Source organism: Microcaecilia unicolor, chromosome 5 (assembly GCF_901765095.1).
Source record: "Microcaecilia unicolor chromosome 5, aMicUni1.1, whole genome shotgun sequence".
NCBI classification, from domain to species: domain Eukaryota; kingdom Metazoa; phylum Chordata; class Amphibia; order Gymnophiona; family Siphonopidae; genus Microcaecilia; species Microcaecilia unicolor.
The window spans coordinates 211,682,228-211,702,735 of NC_044035.1; the positions used below are offsets into that span (position 1 = coordinate 211,682,228).

General features: G+C 47.4%; 1 protein-coding gene across 1 annotated transcript in view; it reads right to left on the bottom strand.

Annotated features, from left to right (window-relative positions):
- Positions 1 to 12,724, bottom strand: part of LRRC29 (leucine rich repeat containing 29) — a 340,152-nt gene extending 327,428 nt beyond the window's left edge. Inside the window, exon 1 of the mRNA XM_030203743.1 lies at positions 12,141 to 12,724. Within this exon, the coding sequence (XP_030059603.1) occupies positions 12,141 to 12,170 (30 nt within the window). The 5' untranslated portion in view covers positions 12,171 to 12,724. The remainder of the gene's footprint in view (positions 1 to 12,140) is intronic.
- Positions 12,725 to 20,508: the final 7,784 nt, after the last annotated feature.

Consider the following 20,508-nt stretch of genomic DNA (forward strand, 5'->3'; position numbering starts at 1 on the left):
CTCTGACTGGCGGGCGTATAGCTCTTTACAACATGTTGATAGTCCCTAAGTGGCTATATAAATTCCAAGTGTTACCGCTGCATTTGCGGGGAGGGAGGAGAAGGAGCTGAAAGTGACACTAAGACAGTTTTTGTGGAACAACAAACGACCCAGACTCCCTTTAGAAGTATTGTATAAGCCCAAAACACATGGAGGAATGGGACTGCTCAACATAAGATACCTCACTATTTCCTGTACAATGAGACATGTCAGGGACTGGCTGGCAGGTAGTCAACATTTCACAAACACATTATTAGAGGCCTCATTGGAACCTAGAATGCATCTGAGTTACCTATTGCACACCACTGAAGAAGACAGGGGCCAGGTCCCCTATGAACTGGTTTGTGCGCTCAGCGAGAGCGATGTGGAGATGGCTGTGCAAGAGCATGACTTCTCCGCAGCAGCAACGCCTTTTGTTTCCTTGAAATGGAATCCAGACTTCCCGGCGGGGACAACGAAAAGCCTTTGTGCGTTGGAGGCAAAAAGGAATTCATTATTTGTACCAGATATTGGATGAAGAGGGACAGCTCAAAACTTTGGAGGAGCTGACGAGAGAATATGATATTTCAGCCAATGACTTTTATGCGCATGCACAAGTACAACACTATGCTCATTCATTGGGAGCGTTTAATTTAAGTGAAGACGTACAGGACATACTTACAGCACTAACATTGGGATCCCAAAATATAGTGCCTTTGCGCTTCCATCATAGAAACCTCTGGACACTACAGAGGACATTGACTATACCAAATAGCGGAAAGCTGGTCGCGGGACCTTGAGACTGAAATTACTGTGGAAATGATTCAGAACTTTTTACTGGCTATCCTGTAAATCCACCTTCATACGACAGTGGGAGCAGCAATACAAGTTCCTCCTGAGAGCCTATATAGCGCCGGTTAGAGCACTGAGAGCCGGATTTGGCACAGGGGAATGCCCCAGTGTGGAGAAGCGCAAGTGACTTTGGGCCACATGTTTTGGCTGTGCCCAGAGGTTCAACAGTTTTGGATACAAATAATGGCAGAATCTGGACAATACTGGAGACGGAGAAACGACTAACGCTCTGATGTTGTTCGACATTTTTAATGTAGGGCAACCTGTGCCATCGGGACTTATTGGATTTCTGCAGAGAGTGACCCTGGTAGGGAAAAAAGTGATCCTGCTCAAATGGAGAGACGAGCAGGCTCCGACCAGAGACATGTGGAGGTCTAAGATGACCGAATTATTGCATCTGGAGCTTTGGCACGGTTCCCCTAACGGACCAGGAGAAGGACTCAGGAACTTTCACAAAGATCTGGGGGAAATATTGGAACACACTCCATCCTACGTCCAAGCGTCAAATTCTTCATAAGTTGAAAGGCTGGAAAAAAAACAAACTGTACCCTCTATGGACTAATAAGAGGTCGTCTGTATCAACCACATTTTCTTTGGAAGAACTGGGGAGGGGGGAGGGGTTTGTTTATAGCAGAAGGATAAGTTGAGCCTGGTGGAGAGCTATAAGACTCCAAGCACTCCAGGTTTAAGTCAGACAGTTGTATTTACTGCAATTACTAGATTTAATTGTTCTATAATACAGTAAGTTTGTTTGCAGTGTAACACAAATAGATGCTATAGAGGGAGGGGGAGGGAATGTTAAATGAAGATGAAGAACTTGTTTTTTCTCTGACACTCTCCTTGGTCTTTGTTCAATAGTGGAATGTGTTGAGAGTGTTGATTACCTGCTGTTTTCATTGGTACTTCATCATAAAATATTGAAATATAAAAAAGGAGGACGGAAGACCAAACGACAGCCGGCATGGTTAAAAAGTCAGGTGAAGGAAGCTATTAGAGCCAAAAGAAAATCCTTCAGAAAATGGAAGAAGGAAGTGACTGAAAATAATAAGAAACAGCAAAGGAATGTCAAGTCAAATGCAATGCGCTGATAAGGAAGGCTAAGAGGGACTTCGAAAAAAAGATTGCGTTGGAGGCAAAAATAATTTTTTTAGGTATATTAAAAGCAGGAAGCCGGCAAAAGAATTTGTTGGACTTCTAGATGACCGAGGAGTAAAAGGGATGATCAGGGCAACAACCATAGTGGGATTAAATTAATTCTTGGCTTCGGTCTTCACTGAGGAAGAATTGTGTGGGATACCGATGCCCAGAAATGGTATTCGAAGCTGATGATCGGAGAAACTTAATGAATTCTCTGTAAACCTGGAGGATGTAATGGGGCAGTTCTACAAATTGAAAGTAGGAAATCTACCCTCCCCGGGAACTCCAGTCACTGGGTAAATCTCTCTTATCTGCACCCTTCTCCTCCACTGCTAACTCCAGACTCCGTTCCTTTTATCTTGCCGCACCATATGCCTGGAATAGACTTCCTGAGCTGGTACGTCAAGCTCCATCTCTGGCAGTCTTCAAATCTAAGCTAAAAAGCCCACCTTTTTGATGCAGCTTTTAACTCTTAACCCTTAGTCACTTGTTCATAACCCTTATTTTATTATCCTCACTTTAATATTCCCTTATCTCTTGTTTGTCCTGTTTCTCCCTGTCTCCTCAGCTCAAAACCTTGGGGTCATCTTTGACTCTTCTCTCTCCTTCTCTGCTCATATCCAGCAGATTGCCAAGACCTGTCGTTTCTTTCTTTACAACATCCGTAAAATCCGCCCCTTTCTTTCCGAGCACTCTACCAAAACCCTCATCCACACCCTTGTCACCTCTCGTTTAGACTACTGCAATCTGCTTCTTGCTGGCCTCCCACTTAGTCACCTCTCCCCTCTCCACGGTGCAAAACTCTGCTGCCCGTCTCATCTTCCGCCAGGGTCGCTTTACTCTACTACCCCTCTCCTCAAGACCCTTCACTGGCTCCCTATCCGTTTTCGCATCCTGTTCAAACTTCTTCTACTAACCGATAAATGGTACTCACTCTGCTGCTCCCCAGTATCTCTCCACACTCATCCTTCCCTACACCCCTTCCCGTGCACTCCGCTCCATGGATAAATCCTTCTTATCTGTTCCCTTCTCCACTACTGCCAACTCCAGACTTCGCGCTTTTTGTCTCGCTGCACCCTACGCCTGGAATAAACTTCCTGAGCCCCTACGTCTTGCCCCATCCTTGGCCACCTTAAATCTAGACTGAAAGCCCACCTCTAACATTGCTTTTGACTCGTAAACCACTCGCCTCCCACATACCCTCCTCTCTTCCTTCCCGTCCACATTAATTGATTTGATTACTTTATTTATTTTTTGTCTATTAGATTGTAATCTCTTTGAGCAGGGACCGTCTTTCTTCTATGTTTGTGCAGCGCTGCGTATGCCTTGTAGCGCTATAGAAATGCTAAATAGTAGTAGTAGTAGTAGTTTGTCTGTTTAATTAGATTGTAAGCTCTGTTGAGCAGGGACTGTCTCTTCATGTTCAAGTGTACAGCGCTACGTACGTCTAGTAGGGCTTTAGAAATGGTAAGTAGTAGTAGTATGGTATCATCCCAGAGTACTGATAGAACTGAAAAATGAACTTGCGGAGCTATTGTTAGTAATATGTAATTTATCCTTAAAATCGAGAGTGGTACCGGAAGATTGGAGGGTGGCCAATGTAACACCATAAGTACATAAGTAATGCCACACTGGGAAAAGACCAAGGGTCCATCGAGCCCAGCATCCTGTCCACGACAGCAGCCAATCCAGGCCAAGGGCACCTGGCAAGCTTCCCAAACGTACAAACATTATATACATGTTATTGGGTTGGGTGGCAGGCGGGGATAGTGCTAGGCAGACTTATACGGTCTGTGCCAGAGCTGGTGGTGGGAGGCGGGGCTGGTGGTTGGGAGGCGGGGATAGTGCTGGGCAGACTTATACGGTCTGTGCCACAGCTGGTGGTGGGAGGCGGGACAGACTTATATGGTCTGTGCCCTGAAAAAGACAGGTACAAATCAAGGTAAGGTATACACAAAAAGTGGCACATATGAGTTTATCTTGTTGGGCAGACTGGATGGACCGTGCAGGTCTTTTTCTGCCGTCATCTACTATGTTACTATGAGGCTCATTTTCAAAGCACTTAGCCTCCCAAAGTTCCATAGAAACCTATGGAACTTAGCCTCCCAAAGTGCTTTGAAAATATGCCTCTATGTTATTCCTGGAATTGTGGATTTTTCCCAAGTCCATTAGTAGCGTTTATGGACTTGTCCTTTAGGAAACCATCTAACCCCCTTTTAAACTCTGCCAAGCTAACCGCCTTCACCACGTTCTCCAGCAATGAATTCCAGCAATTACGCGTTGGGTGAAGAAAGATTTTCTCCAATTTGTTTTAAATTTACTACACTGTAGTTTCATTGCATGCCCCCTAGTCCTAGTATTTTTGGAAAGCGTGAACAGACGCTTCACATCCACCTGTTCCACTCCACTCATTATTTATATACCTCTATCATGTCTCCCCTCAGCCGTCTCTTCTCCAAGCTGAAGGCCCTAGCCTCCTTAGTCTTTCTTCATAGGGAAGTCGTCCCATCCCCGCTATCATTTTAGTTGCCCTTTGCTGCACCTTTTCCAGTTCCACTATATCTTTCTTGAGATGTGGCGACCAGAATTGAACACAATACTCAAGGTGCTGTCGCACCATGGAGCGATATAATGGCATTATAACATCTTCACACCTGTTTTCCATACCTTTCCTAATAATACCCAACATTCTTTTCGCTTTCCTAGCCGCAGCAGCACACTGAGAAGAAGGTTTCAATGTATTATCGACGACGACACCCAGATCCCTTTCTTGGTCCATAACTCCTAACGTGGAACCTTGCATGACATAGCTATAATTCGGGTTCTTTTTTCCCCACATGCATCACCTTGCACTTGCTCACATTAAACGTCATCTTGCCATTTAGCCACCCAGTCTCGTAAGGTTCCTTCTGTAATTTTTCACAATCCTGTCGCGAGTTAACGACTTTGAATAACTTTGTGTCATCAGAAACTTTATTACCTCACTAGTTACTCCCATCTCTAAATCATTTATAAATATATTAAAAAGCAGCGGTCCTAGCACAGACCCCTGAGGAACCCCCACTAACTACCCTTCTCCATTGTGAATACTGCCCATTTAACCCCACTCTCTGTTTCCTATCCTTCAACCAGTTTTTAATCCACAATAGGTCTTTTCCACCGATTTTTTAAAAAGCTTCCAGAGGAGATCCGGGAAATTATAGACCGGTGAGTTTGACGTTCGTGCCGGGCAAAATGGTAGAGACTATTATAAAGAACAAAATTACTAAGCATATTCAAAAGCTTGGATTAATGGGACAAAGCCAACATGGATTTAGTGAAGGGAAATCTTGCGTCATCAATCTACTACATTTCTTTGAAGGGGTGAACAAACATGTGGATAAAGGTGAGTCGGTTGATATTGTGTATCTGGATTTTCAGAAGGCGTTTGACAAAGTACCTCATGAAAGACTCCAGAGGAAATTGGAGAGTCATGAGATAGGAGGTAATGTTCTATTGTGGATTAAAAACTAGTTAAAGGATAGAAAACAGAGAGTAGGGTTAAATGGTCAGTATTCTCAATGGAGAAGGGCAGTTAGTGGGGTTCCCCAGGGGTCTGTACTGGGACTGCTGCTTTTTAACATATTTATAAATGACCTAGATATTGGAGTAACTAGTGAGGTAATAAATTTGCTGATCACATAAAGTTATTCAAAGTCGTTAAATCGCTGGAGGATTGTGAAAAATTACAAGAGGACCTTACGAGACTGGGAGACTGGGCGTCTAAATGGCAGACAACATTTAATGTAAGTGCAAAATGATGCATGTGGGAAAGAGGAACCTGAATTATAGCTACGTCATGCAAGGTTCCATGTTAGGAGTCACGGACTAAGAAAGGGATCTAAGTGCCGTTGTTGATGATACATTGAAACCTTCTGCTCAGTGTGCTGCTGCGGCTAAGAAAGTAATAGAATGTTAGGTATTATTAGGAAAGGAATGGAAAACAAAAATGAGGACGTTATAATGCCTTTGTATCGCTCCATGGTGTGACCACACCTAGAATATTGTGTTCAATTCTGGTCGCCGTATCTCAAAAAAAGATATAGTGGCATTAGAAAAGGTGCAGAGAAGGGCGATGAAAATGATAAAGGGGATGGGACGACTTCCCTATGAGGAAAGGCTAAAGTGGCTAGGGCTCTTCAGCTTGGAGAAAAGGCGGCTGAGGGGACATATGATAGAGGTCTATAAAACAATCAGTGGAGTTGAACAGGTAGATGTGAAGCATCTGTTTCCGCTTTCCAAAAATACTAGGACTAGGGGGCATGCGATGAAGCTACAATGCAATAAATTTAAAACTAATCGGAGAAACTTCTTCACTCAATGTGTAATTAAACTCTGGATTTCGTTGCCAGAGAATGTGGTAAAGGCGGTTAGCTTGGCGGGAGTTTAAAAAAGGTTTGGACGGCTTCCTAAGGGAAAAGTCCATGATTCACTATATTCTGTTTTCTGAGAAAGATAACTGCATGAATAAGATTTCATCCCACACACTTGCACAAACACTCATTAAAAACAAACTGAGAAAAAATATTTCTAAGAATCTTACATTCCCATTTCCTTGAACGAGTCAATTAATGTCCCTTGTCACAAAGGAGCAAAGAAAGCACAACGGTATAACACCACAACCAAATCCACATGCACTGTCTAACCTAAAATGAAATACAATATAATGCACATAATCCATGGTGTAGCCATGGGGGACCTTGGAGGTCTGGGCCCCCCACTTTGTGCTCGGTCCTCCCCAGAGTTATAGCACTCCTTTGCTGACAGGGCTGCCAAAGCCCTGCCAGCCAAATACAGTACCACGGCTCCTCTCCTCTTCATGCTGCTTCCACCCCTGGGCGCCACCAAGACTAGAGGGCTGGCTATGCCCTAAACACAATATGATATGACAGTGTGTGGGGAAAAGGTGACTAAAGTCTCGAGTCCAAAATGTTTGAATGGCCAGTTTTTCACACCATGGATCCATAAGCAGTTTGAAAAAGTTATGTTTGAACTTCTGCAACTTTTTAATTTTTTTTCACATAAATGATGGAGTTTGGACTGTTGTATTACAAATTGTTTGCTCCAACAGAATTAATTAAAACCTCATTTTTGTTTCTGATGACCTTAGTCACCTTTTCCAGAGATGGTCACATAACATCACAGTTAGAAGTATAAAATCAAAAGAAGACAACTTCAGAGTTAATATTTTCTTTCAGTCAGTGTGTATACCTAATTCACTGATGGAAACAGATGAATACACAAACTCATATCTGAGGATGTCCGCGTGTTTCATTCACACTTACAGCAATAAGTGTAATGACACCATGAGGCTCATTTTCAAAGCACTAGCCTCCCAAGTTCCATAGAAACCTATGGAACTTAGCCTCCCAAAGTGCTTTGAAAATATGCCTCCATATGTCCGCTTTTGTGTTGTATACTAGGATCCTGAGGCTTACAAGGCAAAGACTGCTGACTCTGTTCTCAATCTCCATCTGTTTTCAACAGTGCATTTTTTCTAGTGAAAATGGTGCCGGTACTCAAATGCCATACCTTCACCTTCAGGGGTGGGGTGATCACTGCTGTTCCTCGCTCCATCCCTTCCAGTTCCAGGCACCCTCCCTCCGAATTTAAAAACACATCTTCACTTACATCGTCAGTGTTATGGCAGCCGGCAGCAGCTGAACAAAGCATGCAGGCTCGGCCCTTCTCTCTCTCAGCTCTGGTCCCGCCCTTGCGGAAACAGGGCATGAGAGAGAAAAGGGCCCAGTCTGCACGCTTTGGTCCGCTGCTGTCAGCCGCCGTAACTCCCCCCCCCCCCCAGACATGCTGACCCCCCTCCAAGCCCCCTGCCACACCCTCTCAGTTCACCACCACCCTCAAAGCCACCCACCACTTCCTCCAACTTAGCCAGCAGGGGACATCCCCCAAACACCCCCCCCCCCCAAAACAATGTTTAAAAAACCACACTACAGCACTCCCCCCCAACAAATGCTGACCCCCCCCCTCCAGGCCCCCTGCCACAACCTCTCAGTTCACCCCCCCCCCCCCGTCATTGTGAGACACACATACAATATCACAAAAACACACATTCGCCACCAAACAGCCAGTCCACCCAACCCTCTCACTTACACACACCCACACAGACACACTCTCTCACACACACAAACTAGCTCAGTGACACACATGATCTTTCACTCTCTCACACAGACACACAACCACCGCCCCCTCCATCCCAAAACCCCGCTAAAAAACACACACACACATACACTGATGAACATGCAGAGATGCACACTCACTCTCTCTCTACCACCCCTGCAATAACAACTACCCTCAAAGCACCCCACCACTTCCTCCAACTTTGCCAGCACGGGACATCCCCCAAACACCTCCCTCCCCCTCTTAAACCAAAACCCTCTCAGTTCACCAACCACCCCCCCCCCCCTTTCATTGTGAGACACACACACACAATATCACAAAACCCCAGATACTTGCCCCCATGCTCCCAGTCCGCCCCACCCTCTCTTACACACATACACACTCTCATATACACACAAACTATCTGTGACACACATGAACTTTCACACTCACAGCCACTGCCCCCCCCCCCCCAAACCCCACTACAAACAACACTCTGACACATTGATGCAGAGCATGGAGAGTCTCTCTCTCTCTCTGTCTGTCTCTCTCTCTCTCTCTCTATAATAAAACGCACCCTGAATGTTCTGAGGACAAAGGTAATGAAGTCACAGCAGAACGATAAGGGTTCGTAAGTTCATGGTGGTGAAGCCATCCCACTGAGAATGCCTCCAGCTCCGCTTCACACACTGCTTTTCTTTTCAAAGGAAAACCTACAGGAGCCCTAAAAGGCCAAAAAAAACCGATATATATATAGCTACTAGGGTTACGCAGCGCTGTACAGTTTAACATAGAAGGACAGTCCCTGCTCAAGGAGCACATCCTCCCACTTTGCCAGCACGGGACATCCCCCAAACCCCCGCCCCCCTAAAACCACAACCCTCTCAATTCACCACCCCCACCCCCCTTTCATTGTGAGACACACACACACAATATCACAAAAACACAGACACTCGCCCCCAACCTCCCAGTACACCCCACCCTCTCTCACTACACACACAGACACTCTCTCACACACACAATATAGCTCTGTGACACACATGATCTTTCACTATCACACACAAGCACCGCCCCCCCCCCCCAAAAAAAACCTCACACACACATACATACATATATCATCCCAGCAACAATAACCACCCTCAAAGCCACACAACACTTCATCCCACTTTGCCAGCACGGGACATCCCCCAACCCCCCCCCCCCCCCAAAACCAAAATAAAAAAAAAAAATTAAAACCACACTACAGCACCACACTAATACAAGCCAGCAACAACACGGCCAACCCCCTCCCCCCCAAGCCCCCTGCCACACCCTCTCAGATCACCTCACCCCCCATTGTGACACACACACACAATCTATCTTTGTGACACACATGATCTTTGTCTCACACTCACAACCAAAAACCCCACAAAAAAAAACCACTCACACACACACAAACACTGATGCACAACATGGAGACATGGACACTTACTCTCTCCCCCACCACACCCTCTCAGTTCACCAACCCCGCCCCACCCCCGCCCCCTCATCTCCCCCCCCTGGACATTCTGAGACACACACACACAAAATCACACAAACATAGACACTCACCCCAACCTCCCTGTCAACACAACCCTCTCTCACTTTCACACACTCACAAACTAGCTCTGTGACACACACACTCTGTCACAGACACACAGTGATGCCGCCTCACAGATCGCCACACACGCCCCCTACCCACACATCATCTCTCTCTCACACACATACTCCTTCCCATGCATCACTCTCAGACACACACACACTCACTTCATGGCATGCCTTCACATAAACTTTAAAAATAGGTGCAATTATCATTCTACTAAGAAATTTAAACACCAAATGAGGTTTGTGTAACGGAACACGCTTAATTGTAAAAGACTTGAAACCAAACCTCATTATTGCACAAATAATCAATGGGTCAACAGTTTTCATACCCGTATTGACCTAGCACCATCACACAGAGGGGCATAATCGAACGGCGCCGGCCAAATTGATGGGCGGCCAGCATATTTTCAAAATATGCTTGGCGCTGGCCAAATTGCTCGCAGGGGTTCGATGAGATGGTCGACTCCGATTTTCAGCCATAATGGAAACCGGAGCCAGCCATCTCAAATCTGGCGAAATGTAAGGCATTTGGGCGTGGGAGGAGCCAGCATTTCTAGTGCACTGGCCCCCCTGACATGCCAGACACCAACCGGGTACCCTAGGCAGCACTTTAAAAAATTAATTAAAAAAAAACGAAATTAGCTTCCAGGTGCATAGCACCCTTCCCTTGTTTGCTGCGCCCCCCAAAACCCACTGCCCACAACTCTACACTATTACCATAGCCCTAAGGGGTGAAGGGGGCACCTACATGTGGGTACAGTGGGTTTTGGGGGGCTCCCATTTACCAGCACAAGTGTAACAGGTGGGCCTGGGTCCACCTGCCTCAAGTGCACTGCACCCACTATAAACTGCTCCAGGGACCTGCACATTGCTGTCAGGGAGCTGGGTATGACATTTGAGGCTGGCATACACGCTATTTTTTTTGTGTGTGTGTGGGAGGGGGGTGGTGAGCACTGGGGGAGTAAGGGGAGGTGATCCCCGCTTCCCTCCGGTGGTCATCTGGTCAGTTGGGACACTTTTTTGGGACTTGGACCTAAAAAAACAAAAAGGGTCCAAATAAAACGGACCAAATTCTCCTGACGGCTGGCTCTCTTTTTTTCCATTATCGGGCGAAGCCAGCCATCTCAACGCATGCCCCCATCCTGCCTATATCCCGCCTCCGCTACCATGCTGACACGCCCCCTTTCAACTTTTCGCCGCCCCGTGACGGAACGCAGTTGAAGCCGCCCCAAATCGGCTTTCGATTATGCCAATTTGGGCAAATTCAGGAGATCGCTGCCCATCTCCCGATTTGTGTCGGAAGATGGGTGGCAATCACTTTCGAAAATCAGATGAATAGTGACCTACCATTTACACTATGTCACAGACAATTTCCTGTCAAATTGGCATTTTCTATGACAATTAACAAATCACAAGGTCAAACATTTGACAAAGTTGACATTCACCTTCCAGAACCCGTGTTTACACATGGGTGGGCAACTGTATGCATTTTCAAGAGTAAGGAACTCATGTGATGTGATTGTTAAACTGATTGATGGACCAGAACAAGGAAAAATTATTCTACATTGTAACAAACTTTACACAAAAAAACATAGTTTATAAAGAAATATTAGAAATTTAACCAGCATTTAGGTTATGAATACAACTGTTGTACAAACTACTTTGTCACTCTCTTTTACTAAATCCTACAAATACAATAACACAAAAACATTTAAAAAAAAAACATATTACACATAATACAAAAATGTAAATTATTCATGACAAAACAATTATGCTAAAAATTCCTTTCAAAACATTAATTGCAGAAAGCAAATACCTTGCTAGCGCCCGTTCCATTGGTCTCAGAAACGGGCCTTTTTTTTACTAGTAGTTCAATATCAATGGTTAGTAGCAGGCGTGGTACGGGTAAATACATTAGGTGAACCAACGCTTTCCTTTTACCGCAGGGAGTTGTTTTGTGCTATTAGTCTTTACACCCTACAATGAAAGAAACTCATATGCCAGTGCTGTCCCTAGACTTGTTCAGTTACTTCTAACGTCAGATATCATAATTTGTTGTTTTATGCCTGGTTCGCCCTGGAATCTTTCTCCTCCTCACACCCCCAAAATACGTTGCACGGCTAACAAAATATTTAAGAGTGACCTCACGTTCGACAAATATAAAGGTAAAATAAAATAAACTTAAGCAAAGCCAGAAAACATTGATAAACAGTAGAGAGCTGATTTTAACTTGAGAAGTTGCTTTCTTTGCGAGTCCTATTTAAGAACTCTCTTTCCGTTAAATATGTACGGAAAAAAATTTCCTCCATTTGGAAAAATATTTCTCCTCCTGCCAAAAAAAAAAAAAAAATTACCTCCAGGGGGAGTTCTTGGCTGCCCATCATTTCTCGACCGACACAATGTCCTTTGCTAAACCTCCACCTGACACGAACGTCTCACAGGTTTCTTTTAGCCCTTCCTCTGCACCTGCTAGCCCTCTTGATTTTACAGCTGGGGGACAGCTGTCAGTTTTACTTACAGTCCGACCCTAATCCCCTAGCTTCTGATCATGACAGACTAAATGTTTGCCTGGCCTTTCTTACTTCCTTTGTCCCACTCTCTTTTACTATCTGTCCCTTGCCTTGGTTATCTGTCTGTAGGATCTATCAATATGTACTAGTAAGGTAAGGTTAGCAACATCTGCACAAAAAGTTTGCCGCTGAATCTGAACCTCTGCGTCTGCTTTTCTCTTTACTTCTACTCCTCCCTTAATATCCACTCGTCTCTGTCTTGAAGTCCTCTCCCCCTATGTCTCTCTACCCTTCAATCTGGGTACACCTTCTAAGAATTCCTGTTTCCCATTCTTATTCCTAGCCCTGCGTTTAGTGCTCTCCTTCTTCCTGCCTATCCTTCCGTCACCTCCTATACCCGCTCTTTCCTCATTCTCCTCCTATCACTATGAAATACGCAACATTCGGCAAACCCGAGGACGTTTAATGAGCTGCTTGGTAGAAGTTGAACCTACGAAATGCCCCTCCCTCGAACGCCCCGCCTCATTTTACAAGGTTCCAAAATTACTATGGCAACGCTATTTCCTGATTGTTAAAGAGCAGAAGTGATTGCGCAGTTTAGGTCTGGCACCTGCAACCTGGGACCAAGGAGGTTGACTACAAGGAGGTTTAATAGACAGGAGATGAAGTGACGTCAGAACGCTGAAACCAATTAGGTCAATCTATTTCCCCTTCCCAGCGCAGCCTTCATCCGCATTCACTCAAAACAAAGCAAGCAAACCTATGAGCTTCTGCATCCACCTTGTCATTCTTTAATGTTGGTAGCATTTTTATTTAATCTCACTTATATTTTCAAACATGCCAGCTTGTGCAGCATATGGGTGTACATAGATGAAGTATAATAACGGAATACATTTTCATAGGTAGAGTAGTAGTTTGTTATAAATCTTAATCATTGGTCAGTTTGAGGGCTGGTTACAGGGACACCCTAGCAGGTGTTATATTCGTGCAGATATTTTATTTTATTTTTCTCCTGGTAATGGGCCACTAAAACAGACATCATGTTATGAGAATCATGTACTCAACATTCAGAGTTTCTATCTATCTATTTATTTATTTATTCATGACATTCATATCCCACTTTTAACATGTATTAGGTTGAAACCAGGGCGCATTTTAAAGCTTTTTTTTTTTCCTGTGCCTAGATCAAAAGAGAGATGGTTTGTGGGAACTTGCTCCTTCTGTTTTGAAGAATGCAGTGGTATATTATAAAAATGCATTTAATATTGTTTATTACTATTATTTATTACTGGTTGATATACAGCAGAAGTTAACCAAGTCAACTTCATGCTTTGTAATATAATTTTTAATAGCATTTTCTCAGCTATTACTCAAATACAAATAGAATTATAATGTTAATTATACAACCGTGTCTGCCTCTTATGGTAGTTAGGATAACCTGGTCCTGGAGTTATCCAAGGTGGTCAGGTTTGTCAGGATATTGAAAATTAATATTCATGAGAGAGATTTGCATACAATGGAGGCAGTGTTTGTTATGAAATGCTTTGAGTCTTACTGATTTCTACATCTGTTGTGTTATTTTGACAGGTAGAAATGAAACAGGTGGGAAATCAGGAGACGAAAGGCAAATTTTGGTTCCAAATAAGGCAACTTTATTGCTAGCAAGTGAACAGCACCGAGTAGCCTCGGGACACTGTGTGTCATAAATCATCTGACGCTTACATTTATACCTCTCTACTGGGCCTGCGCATTTGGCCCCTTACACGTCACAACTGTCATGCGCAGTAAACATTTGTAGTTCTTACAGTACAAAATTGTAGTCCCAGTACGTACACACGTCATAACACTGAAATGATACTGGCAAGAAAAACGAAACTTAGCAGCTTATTCTGTACACACAATGCTCCTTTCTAGCACAGGAGATAAGGTGCGGCTCAGGAATGCAGGGGGGTGTCAGCACCCTCCAAGGTCGCCTATTCAGATGGCGTTGCTACGTGCAAGCTGGTCTTGTATAGGCCTTGCAAACTACTGTTACAAGCTATATATCTAATAGCCCTGCATTCTGTCTGTACATTAGTAAACAGCAAACTTGTCTTGTTAGTAAACAGTAAAACTGGATAAGGCACAAATGTCCAGTGCAGTAATAAGGTGTGGCCAAACAGCCAAAAGCAGAGGTAGAGTGCATAAGTAAAAATCCATCAGTAGGCACAAAACATGAGGTTGTCCTGTTGCTCAGTAGTATTCAGGTAGTACCGGCGTTCCACTCCTTCATTCCCCCCTTTTGATACTTGAACATCCATTCTGGTGGAGAGTATCACCTCCATAACCCTGAAAAGGAAAGAAAGGACAAGGATAGTTAGCGAGGGAGGCAGCAAGCGAGCCCTAAGCCCTTGCGCAGCCGGTGGTTGCTTCGCCGGGGTTGAGACGGAGGGCCCCTAGTGGAATCCCCCCCCCTTTGTAGCCGGTCTTTTGCTGGCACAAGGGTGATGGCCCATTTAGTGACTCAGGGGGTTCAAAGTGCACATCAGCCACAAGGTGCTTCATCGTCAGCTTCATCAGACTGGGGAATGGGGGAGTACATCTGGAGAGCCATAAGTTGGGCAGCAGCACAGCGGTCAGCGATGCTTTCCATGGTGGAGCGGAGACACCTGAAAACTAAGGGAAGAGACAAAGGTATTATTAGGCAAGACAGCAAGAACAGGCCACCCATGACGAGGAGGTCTTGCAGGCTCCCGGAGGTTGGGAGCCAGCTGGTGAGGGAGGAAGTCCAATCCCACGCACTGTTCCAGGTCTGGACGGGGACGTGGGCTAGTTTGACCATCCGGTCAGTTATCTCTCTGATGACATGGCTCTGGTCATCAATCTGTAAGCAGCAATTACTGAGGTTAAACTTGCCACACACCCCGCCCTCCTGGGCTAAGAGGTAGTCAAGAGCCAAGCGATTTTGGTAGACGGCGGTAATGAGCTTAGTGTTCTGTCGAGCTAGGATATTGAGGGCCAGGGCAGAATCGTTAGTGAGGATTTCGAGTACGGCCTGTAGGCGAATAATGCGATTTAGCATGTAGATAGGGGTGCGGTACCCGTATGTACCATCTTCAGCCCATGTGGCCGGTCCATAGTAGTGAATGATACGTTCAGGCGGCCACTCGTTGTCCTTCCAGTCTCCAATCTGTACTTTGGGCTTGATGATTGGGAAAGACCGTTTTCGTCGGGTAGGGTTATCAGGCCCCTTTTCCACGTATAGGGGGATACCCAAAGTTTCGCCGACTTGTATGGGCAGAAGGAAAAAACTAGGTCGGACCGTGCCCAAGAGGCAGGTACCGTACCAGCGGGTCGGGAGTTGTTCATAGGCCCTGCGTCCGCAGATATAGTAGTAGCCCGCCGGGGCTACCCACTTGAGGGAAGCGTTCCCTCCGTATGTCCATGTCATGTTCAAGGTGGGTTCTGTCCAGATAGGCTCCGGGGCGGGCAGGTTGTCCGTTTGCCACCAGGTCGTCCGGCTGCCATTATACTGAAGAACCCCCGTACAAGCAGAGTCTCCCACTGGTACAGAGTAACGCTTCGATGGCGCTCGACTAGCGCAGAGGGTACCTATGATATTTGTTCTCAGGGCCCATTCGTACGGCTTCGGCCGTTGGGGAAAGGTAATGTTAGTGGTGTTGAGTGCATCCCATGTGTGTTGTCGGATCTCTCTCGCTTCCCAGGGCCATTGTTCACCCATGTCAGTGCCTCCACAGACGAAACAGTTGGCAATTCCGAGGGAGAGGGCGATGTTTTCAGCCAAATTGAGGAACATATTTCGGGCTTCTGGGGAAATGGGGAATTTAGTCTCGGTCTGCTCAGCACGAGCAATTTCATCAAATACGTCTTGGTAGCCGACAACAGTAGTCTGGTAGTGCGTAGGAGGCTTCGTTTCGAGATTCTGATATATGGTAATATATGTCAACGGATCCATTCCTCCGCCATCAATGCCGAGGCCCCACGTTCCTCTCCAGGGCATGTCGTGTCCTCGGATGGGCCAGTCTAGGGACACATAGTTACCAGAACCTCGACGAAATTCGCCCAGGCCGGCGCATCCGGCATATCCTCCTCCCGTATAAGCACAGACTCGGTCCCAGCCCGAGGCTCGAGTGTCGCCGGCGCATGGGAGCCACACCCACGGGGAGCAGCATCTCATGTCTGGACTGAAGGGGCAGACATACTTGTGGTCCTTAACGTATGCCTCGCGCCAACTCTGGCTACCACACTTGCGAGACCAAGGGTGCTTGTCCATGGCGGCACAGACGTCGAAGGTGAGGGTTGCTACAGTTTGGATGCCACCGACAAGGATACGAGTGGAATTAATGTAATACAGAATGCCATCTCCCTCGACTCCCGGAGGTCCGGCCACATACGCAGGGAGTCCTACGCTGAGGGTGACATTGTAGTATCTTGGTTTGGTAGGGCTGTGGCAGATAGTGAGATTTCCTTGGAGGCATCTGTGGAACTGTTGGAGGCCATTCGGAGTGATGAGGGCACAAGTCGGGAGAAACTGGCAATCGCCTTCCGGGGGCTGCGTCTGGTGAATGAGGGTAGTGACTAGGTGATATCCTCCCTCTATACGGTGGCGCACGAGGCGCAAACATTCAGTACAGTTCTGGCTCAAGGGGTAATAGCTCGGGACTGAGCAAAGGAGGAGTAGTAGGCTCAGCATCATATATGCGGTGGAAGGTATCCGAGCCTTTGCAGCAAGAAGATGATAAGGCCCACGATTATGGCTGCGATAAAGAGAGAGCCAAAAACGCAGTGGGTCCAGAAACTGAGTTCCTGTTGCTGGGCAGACATGAATCTGGTGGTTTACGTCTTTCTTAGAGTCAGCCGTAATGGAGCGTCAGGATGTTGGTGCGCAGTCCAACGCTTCAGGGTGCTGCTAGTGGGAGCAGCAGGCTTCAATCGGGTCCAATGTATCCACACTGGGCTTCCTGCAATTTTAACAGCGGTGGAGGTCGTTAGGAGAACAAGGGAGGGCCCCTTCCACTTTGGCTTTAGGCAGTCAGATTCATCCCACTCTTTTACCCAGACCTCGTCTCCCACCCTGAACCTGTGCGTAGGATTGGTGAGGACCAAGGGAGCTACTCTTTCAGTGTACTGCTGGATGTCTTGCACTACCTGGTGTAAGGCTCTCATCTGTTTCACTAAGGAACTCTCACCCTGTATCTGCAAGGAGTCGGGAAAGGAGGGTAGTGGTGGTGGCCTAGCATACATCATCTCGTAGGGAGTAAGGCCGGTAGCCTTGGGGGTACACCTAAGATGCAGCAAGGCCAGTGGAAGCAGGTCGGGCCATTTGGCTTTTGCTTCTTGGCATAGCTTGGCTAGCTGGTTCTTCAGGGATCGGTTAGCCCTCTCCACTACTCCACTGCTTTGGGGTCTCCAGGCACAATGCAACTTCCAATCGAGGCCCAGTCTGGTACTGAGCTGTTGTGTTACTTCGCTAGCGAAGGCGGGACCGTTGTCAGAGTTTATTTGCTTGGGGAGGCCGTATCTGGGTAGGATTTGATGAAGCAGTAGGGAGGTAACTTCTTTAGCCATTTCCGTTCTAGTAGGCTGGGCTTCAATCCATCCGGTGTAGGTACACACGGCGACGAGGATAGCTTTGTAGCCGCGCGCCGGGGGCATGTGTGTGAAGTCAATCTGGCACACGTGAAAAGGGCTGGTGCCTCGGAGAACATGTCCTGGCATAGGGCCGGGCCCCGTTCGAGGGTTGTTCCGGGCACAAGTCGCGCATCGGCTGGAAGCGTTTTTGGTCCACAGGGATAGTTTGTTGATGTAGTAGGTCTTCTCAAGTAAGCGCCCCAGGGCGTCCCTTCCCAGGTGGGTGCGGTCGTGAGCCTCCTTGGCTACCGTCCAGGCCAAGGCTTCGGGTATCCATATGCGCCCATCCTGTAGTATCCACCAGCCATTGCGTGACTGTAGACCCTCCTGTTGGGCCCATTCCGTTTCTTGGGGGGTGTAAATAGGGGTCTCCGTAGGGAGCTGGACGACGAGTACGGGGTCAGAAGGGTGAGAGGAGTAGGGGAGCTGACTTGCCCTTTTTGCAGCGTCGTCTGCCCGCTGATTTCCCCGGGCGATAGGGTCCGTTCTTCCAGTATGGGCCCTGCAGTGCATCACGGCCACCTTCTTCGGCTTCCATACCGACTCGAGTAATTGGCAGATCTCAGCGGCATTTGCAAGTCCTTTCCCTTCAGCCGTCAGAAATCCCCTCTCCTTGTACAAGGCTCCGTGCACCTGGAGGGTGAGGAAAGCGTATTTGGAGTCGGTGTAAATGTTGACAACTTTTCCTTCAGCCCACAGGAGGGCTCTGGTGAGGGCGATTAGCTCCGCTTTCTGGGCTGATGTTCCGGGTGTCAGAGCCATAGCCTCGATCACATGGTCCTCAGATACCACCGCATAGCCAGCTCTTCGAATTCCCTCTATCACCTGGCTGCTTCCGTCGGTAAAAAGGGTGATGCCCCCTTGCCAGGGTTGATCCTTCAGGTCAGGTCTGCTCGAGTGCACAGTGGCCATTACCTCTTCACAGTCGTGGAGTGGTGGTTCAGGGGCCGGAAGGAGGGTGGCAGGATTGAGGTTGGTCGTGTCCAGGATTCGCACCTCCGGATTTTCGCACAGGAGGGCTTGGTATTTGACCAATCGGGAGTTGGTCATCCATCTGGGTCCGTGGCTCTCGAGTAGGCCGCGGATGGTGTGGGGTGTGGTCACAAAAAGTGTTTGGCCGAATGTGAGTTTATTGGCCTCGTGTATCAGGAGACAGGCCGCTGCAATGCTTCGGAGACAGCCCGGCCATCCTCGTGCCACGTTGTCCATGCTCTTGGAGAGGTATGCTACAGGGCGTTGCCAGGTACCGACCAGTTGGGTAAGGACTCCAAGTGCCAATCCCTTCTTTTCGTCGATGAACAAGTAGAACGGCTTAGTCACATCTGGCAGTCCGAGCGCTGGTGGGGCCACAAGGGCCTCCTTGAGGTCCTGAAGGGCTTTCAGTTCGCTTTTCTCCCACCGGAGATCTTGGCCCTCGAGTTCAGGTCCTTTCAGTTTGGCGTACAAGTCTTGGGTCAGGACAGCAAAATTAATGATCCAAATGCGGCAATATCCAGCGGCTCCGAGGAGTGCCCGTAGTTCCTTCTTATTTGCAGGAGTGGGTTGGTTGCGGATGGCTTGGGTTCGGGGGATACCGAGCCTTCGGGTTCCTTCTCGGAGGCGAAACCCCAGATACTCGACTTCGATCTCGCATATCTGTGCCTTCTTGCGACTGGCCCGGTACCCCTGGGCTTCCAGGGTCTTCAAGAGGTAAAGTGTAGCTTCAGCACATTCGGTGTACGTTTCACGGGCCACCAACAGGTCATCCACGTATTGGACGACCGGCCCATACTCGTCCTGATACGTCTTCAGGTCCTGGGCGAGTTGGTCGCCGAAGAGGGTAGGCGAGTTCTTGAACCCCTGGGGAAGACGGGTCCATGTGTATTGCTGCTTGGTTCCCGTCTGCAAGTCTTCCCACGTGAAGGCAAACAACTTTTGGCTGTCGACAGCAAGAGGGATGGAAAAGAAGGCGTCCTTCAAATCAATGACACTGTACCACTTGGTCTGAGATGGCACTTGGGCTAGGATGGAGTATGGATTTGGTACGAGGGCAACTATGTCGGCTACCTGGTTGTTGACTTTCCTCAGGTCCTGGACGGGTCTGTACTCGGATGTTCCTGGTTTCTTAACGGGCAACAATGGGGTATTCCATGCGGATCTGATTGGTTTAAGGACTCCCTGTTGAAGGAGTTTCTGTAGATGTGTATGCATACTATGCCGGGCTGCATAGGGGATGTGGTATTGTCCTTGGTTGACAACTTGAGCATTTGGTTTGAGCTCAATCCAGATGGGGATAGCGTTAACGGCCAGTCCGCCGGGGTTCAATTCCGCCCATACATCAGGCACTTCATCCATTATGGCCCGCCTCTGCTGGGCGAAAGGGGTGTTCTGGTCGTAACGGCAGTCGCCGGGTCCCACAGTTGGGGGAACATGTAGTCTCCATTCTTCTCTTACTGGACAGATAAGTGTTACTGGCCGATCTTCAAAGCGAGCTTCCACTTCACCCGTAGTCTTGAACTTCAAGGTGGCCTGGAGCTTACAGAGTAGGTCTCGACCAATCAAGGGGACCGGGCATCCAGGGATGTGTATGAACTGATGGGAC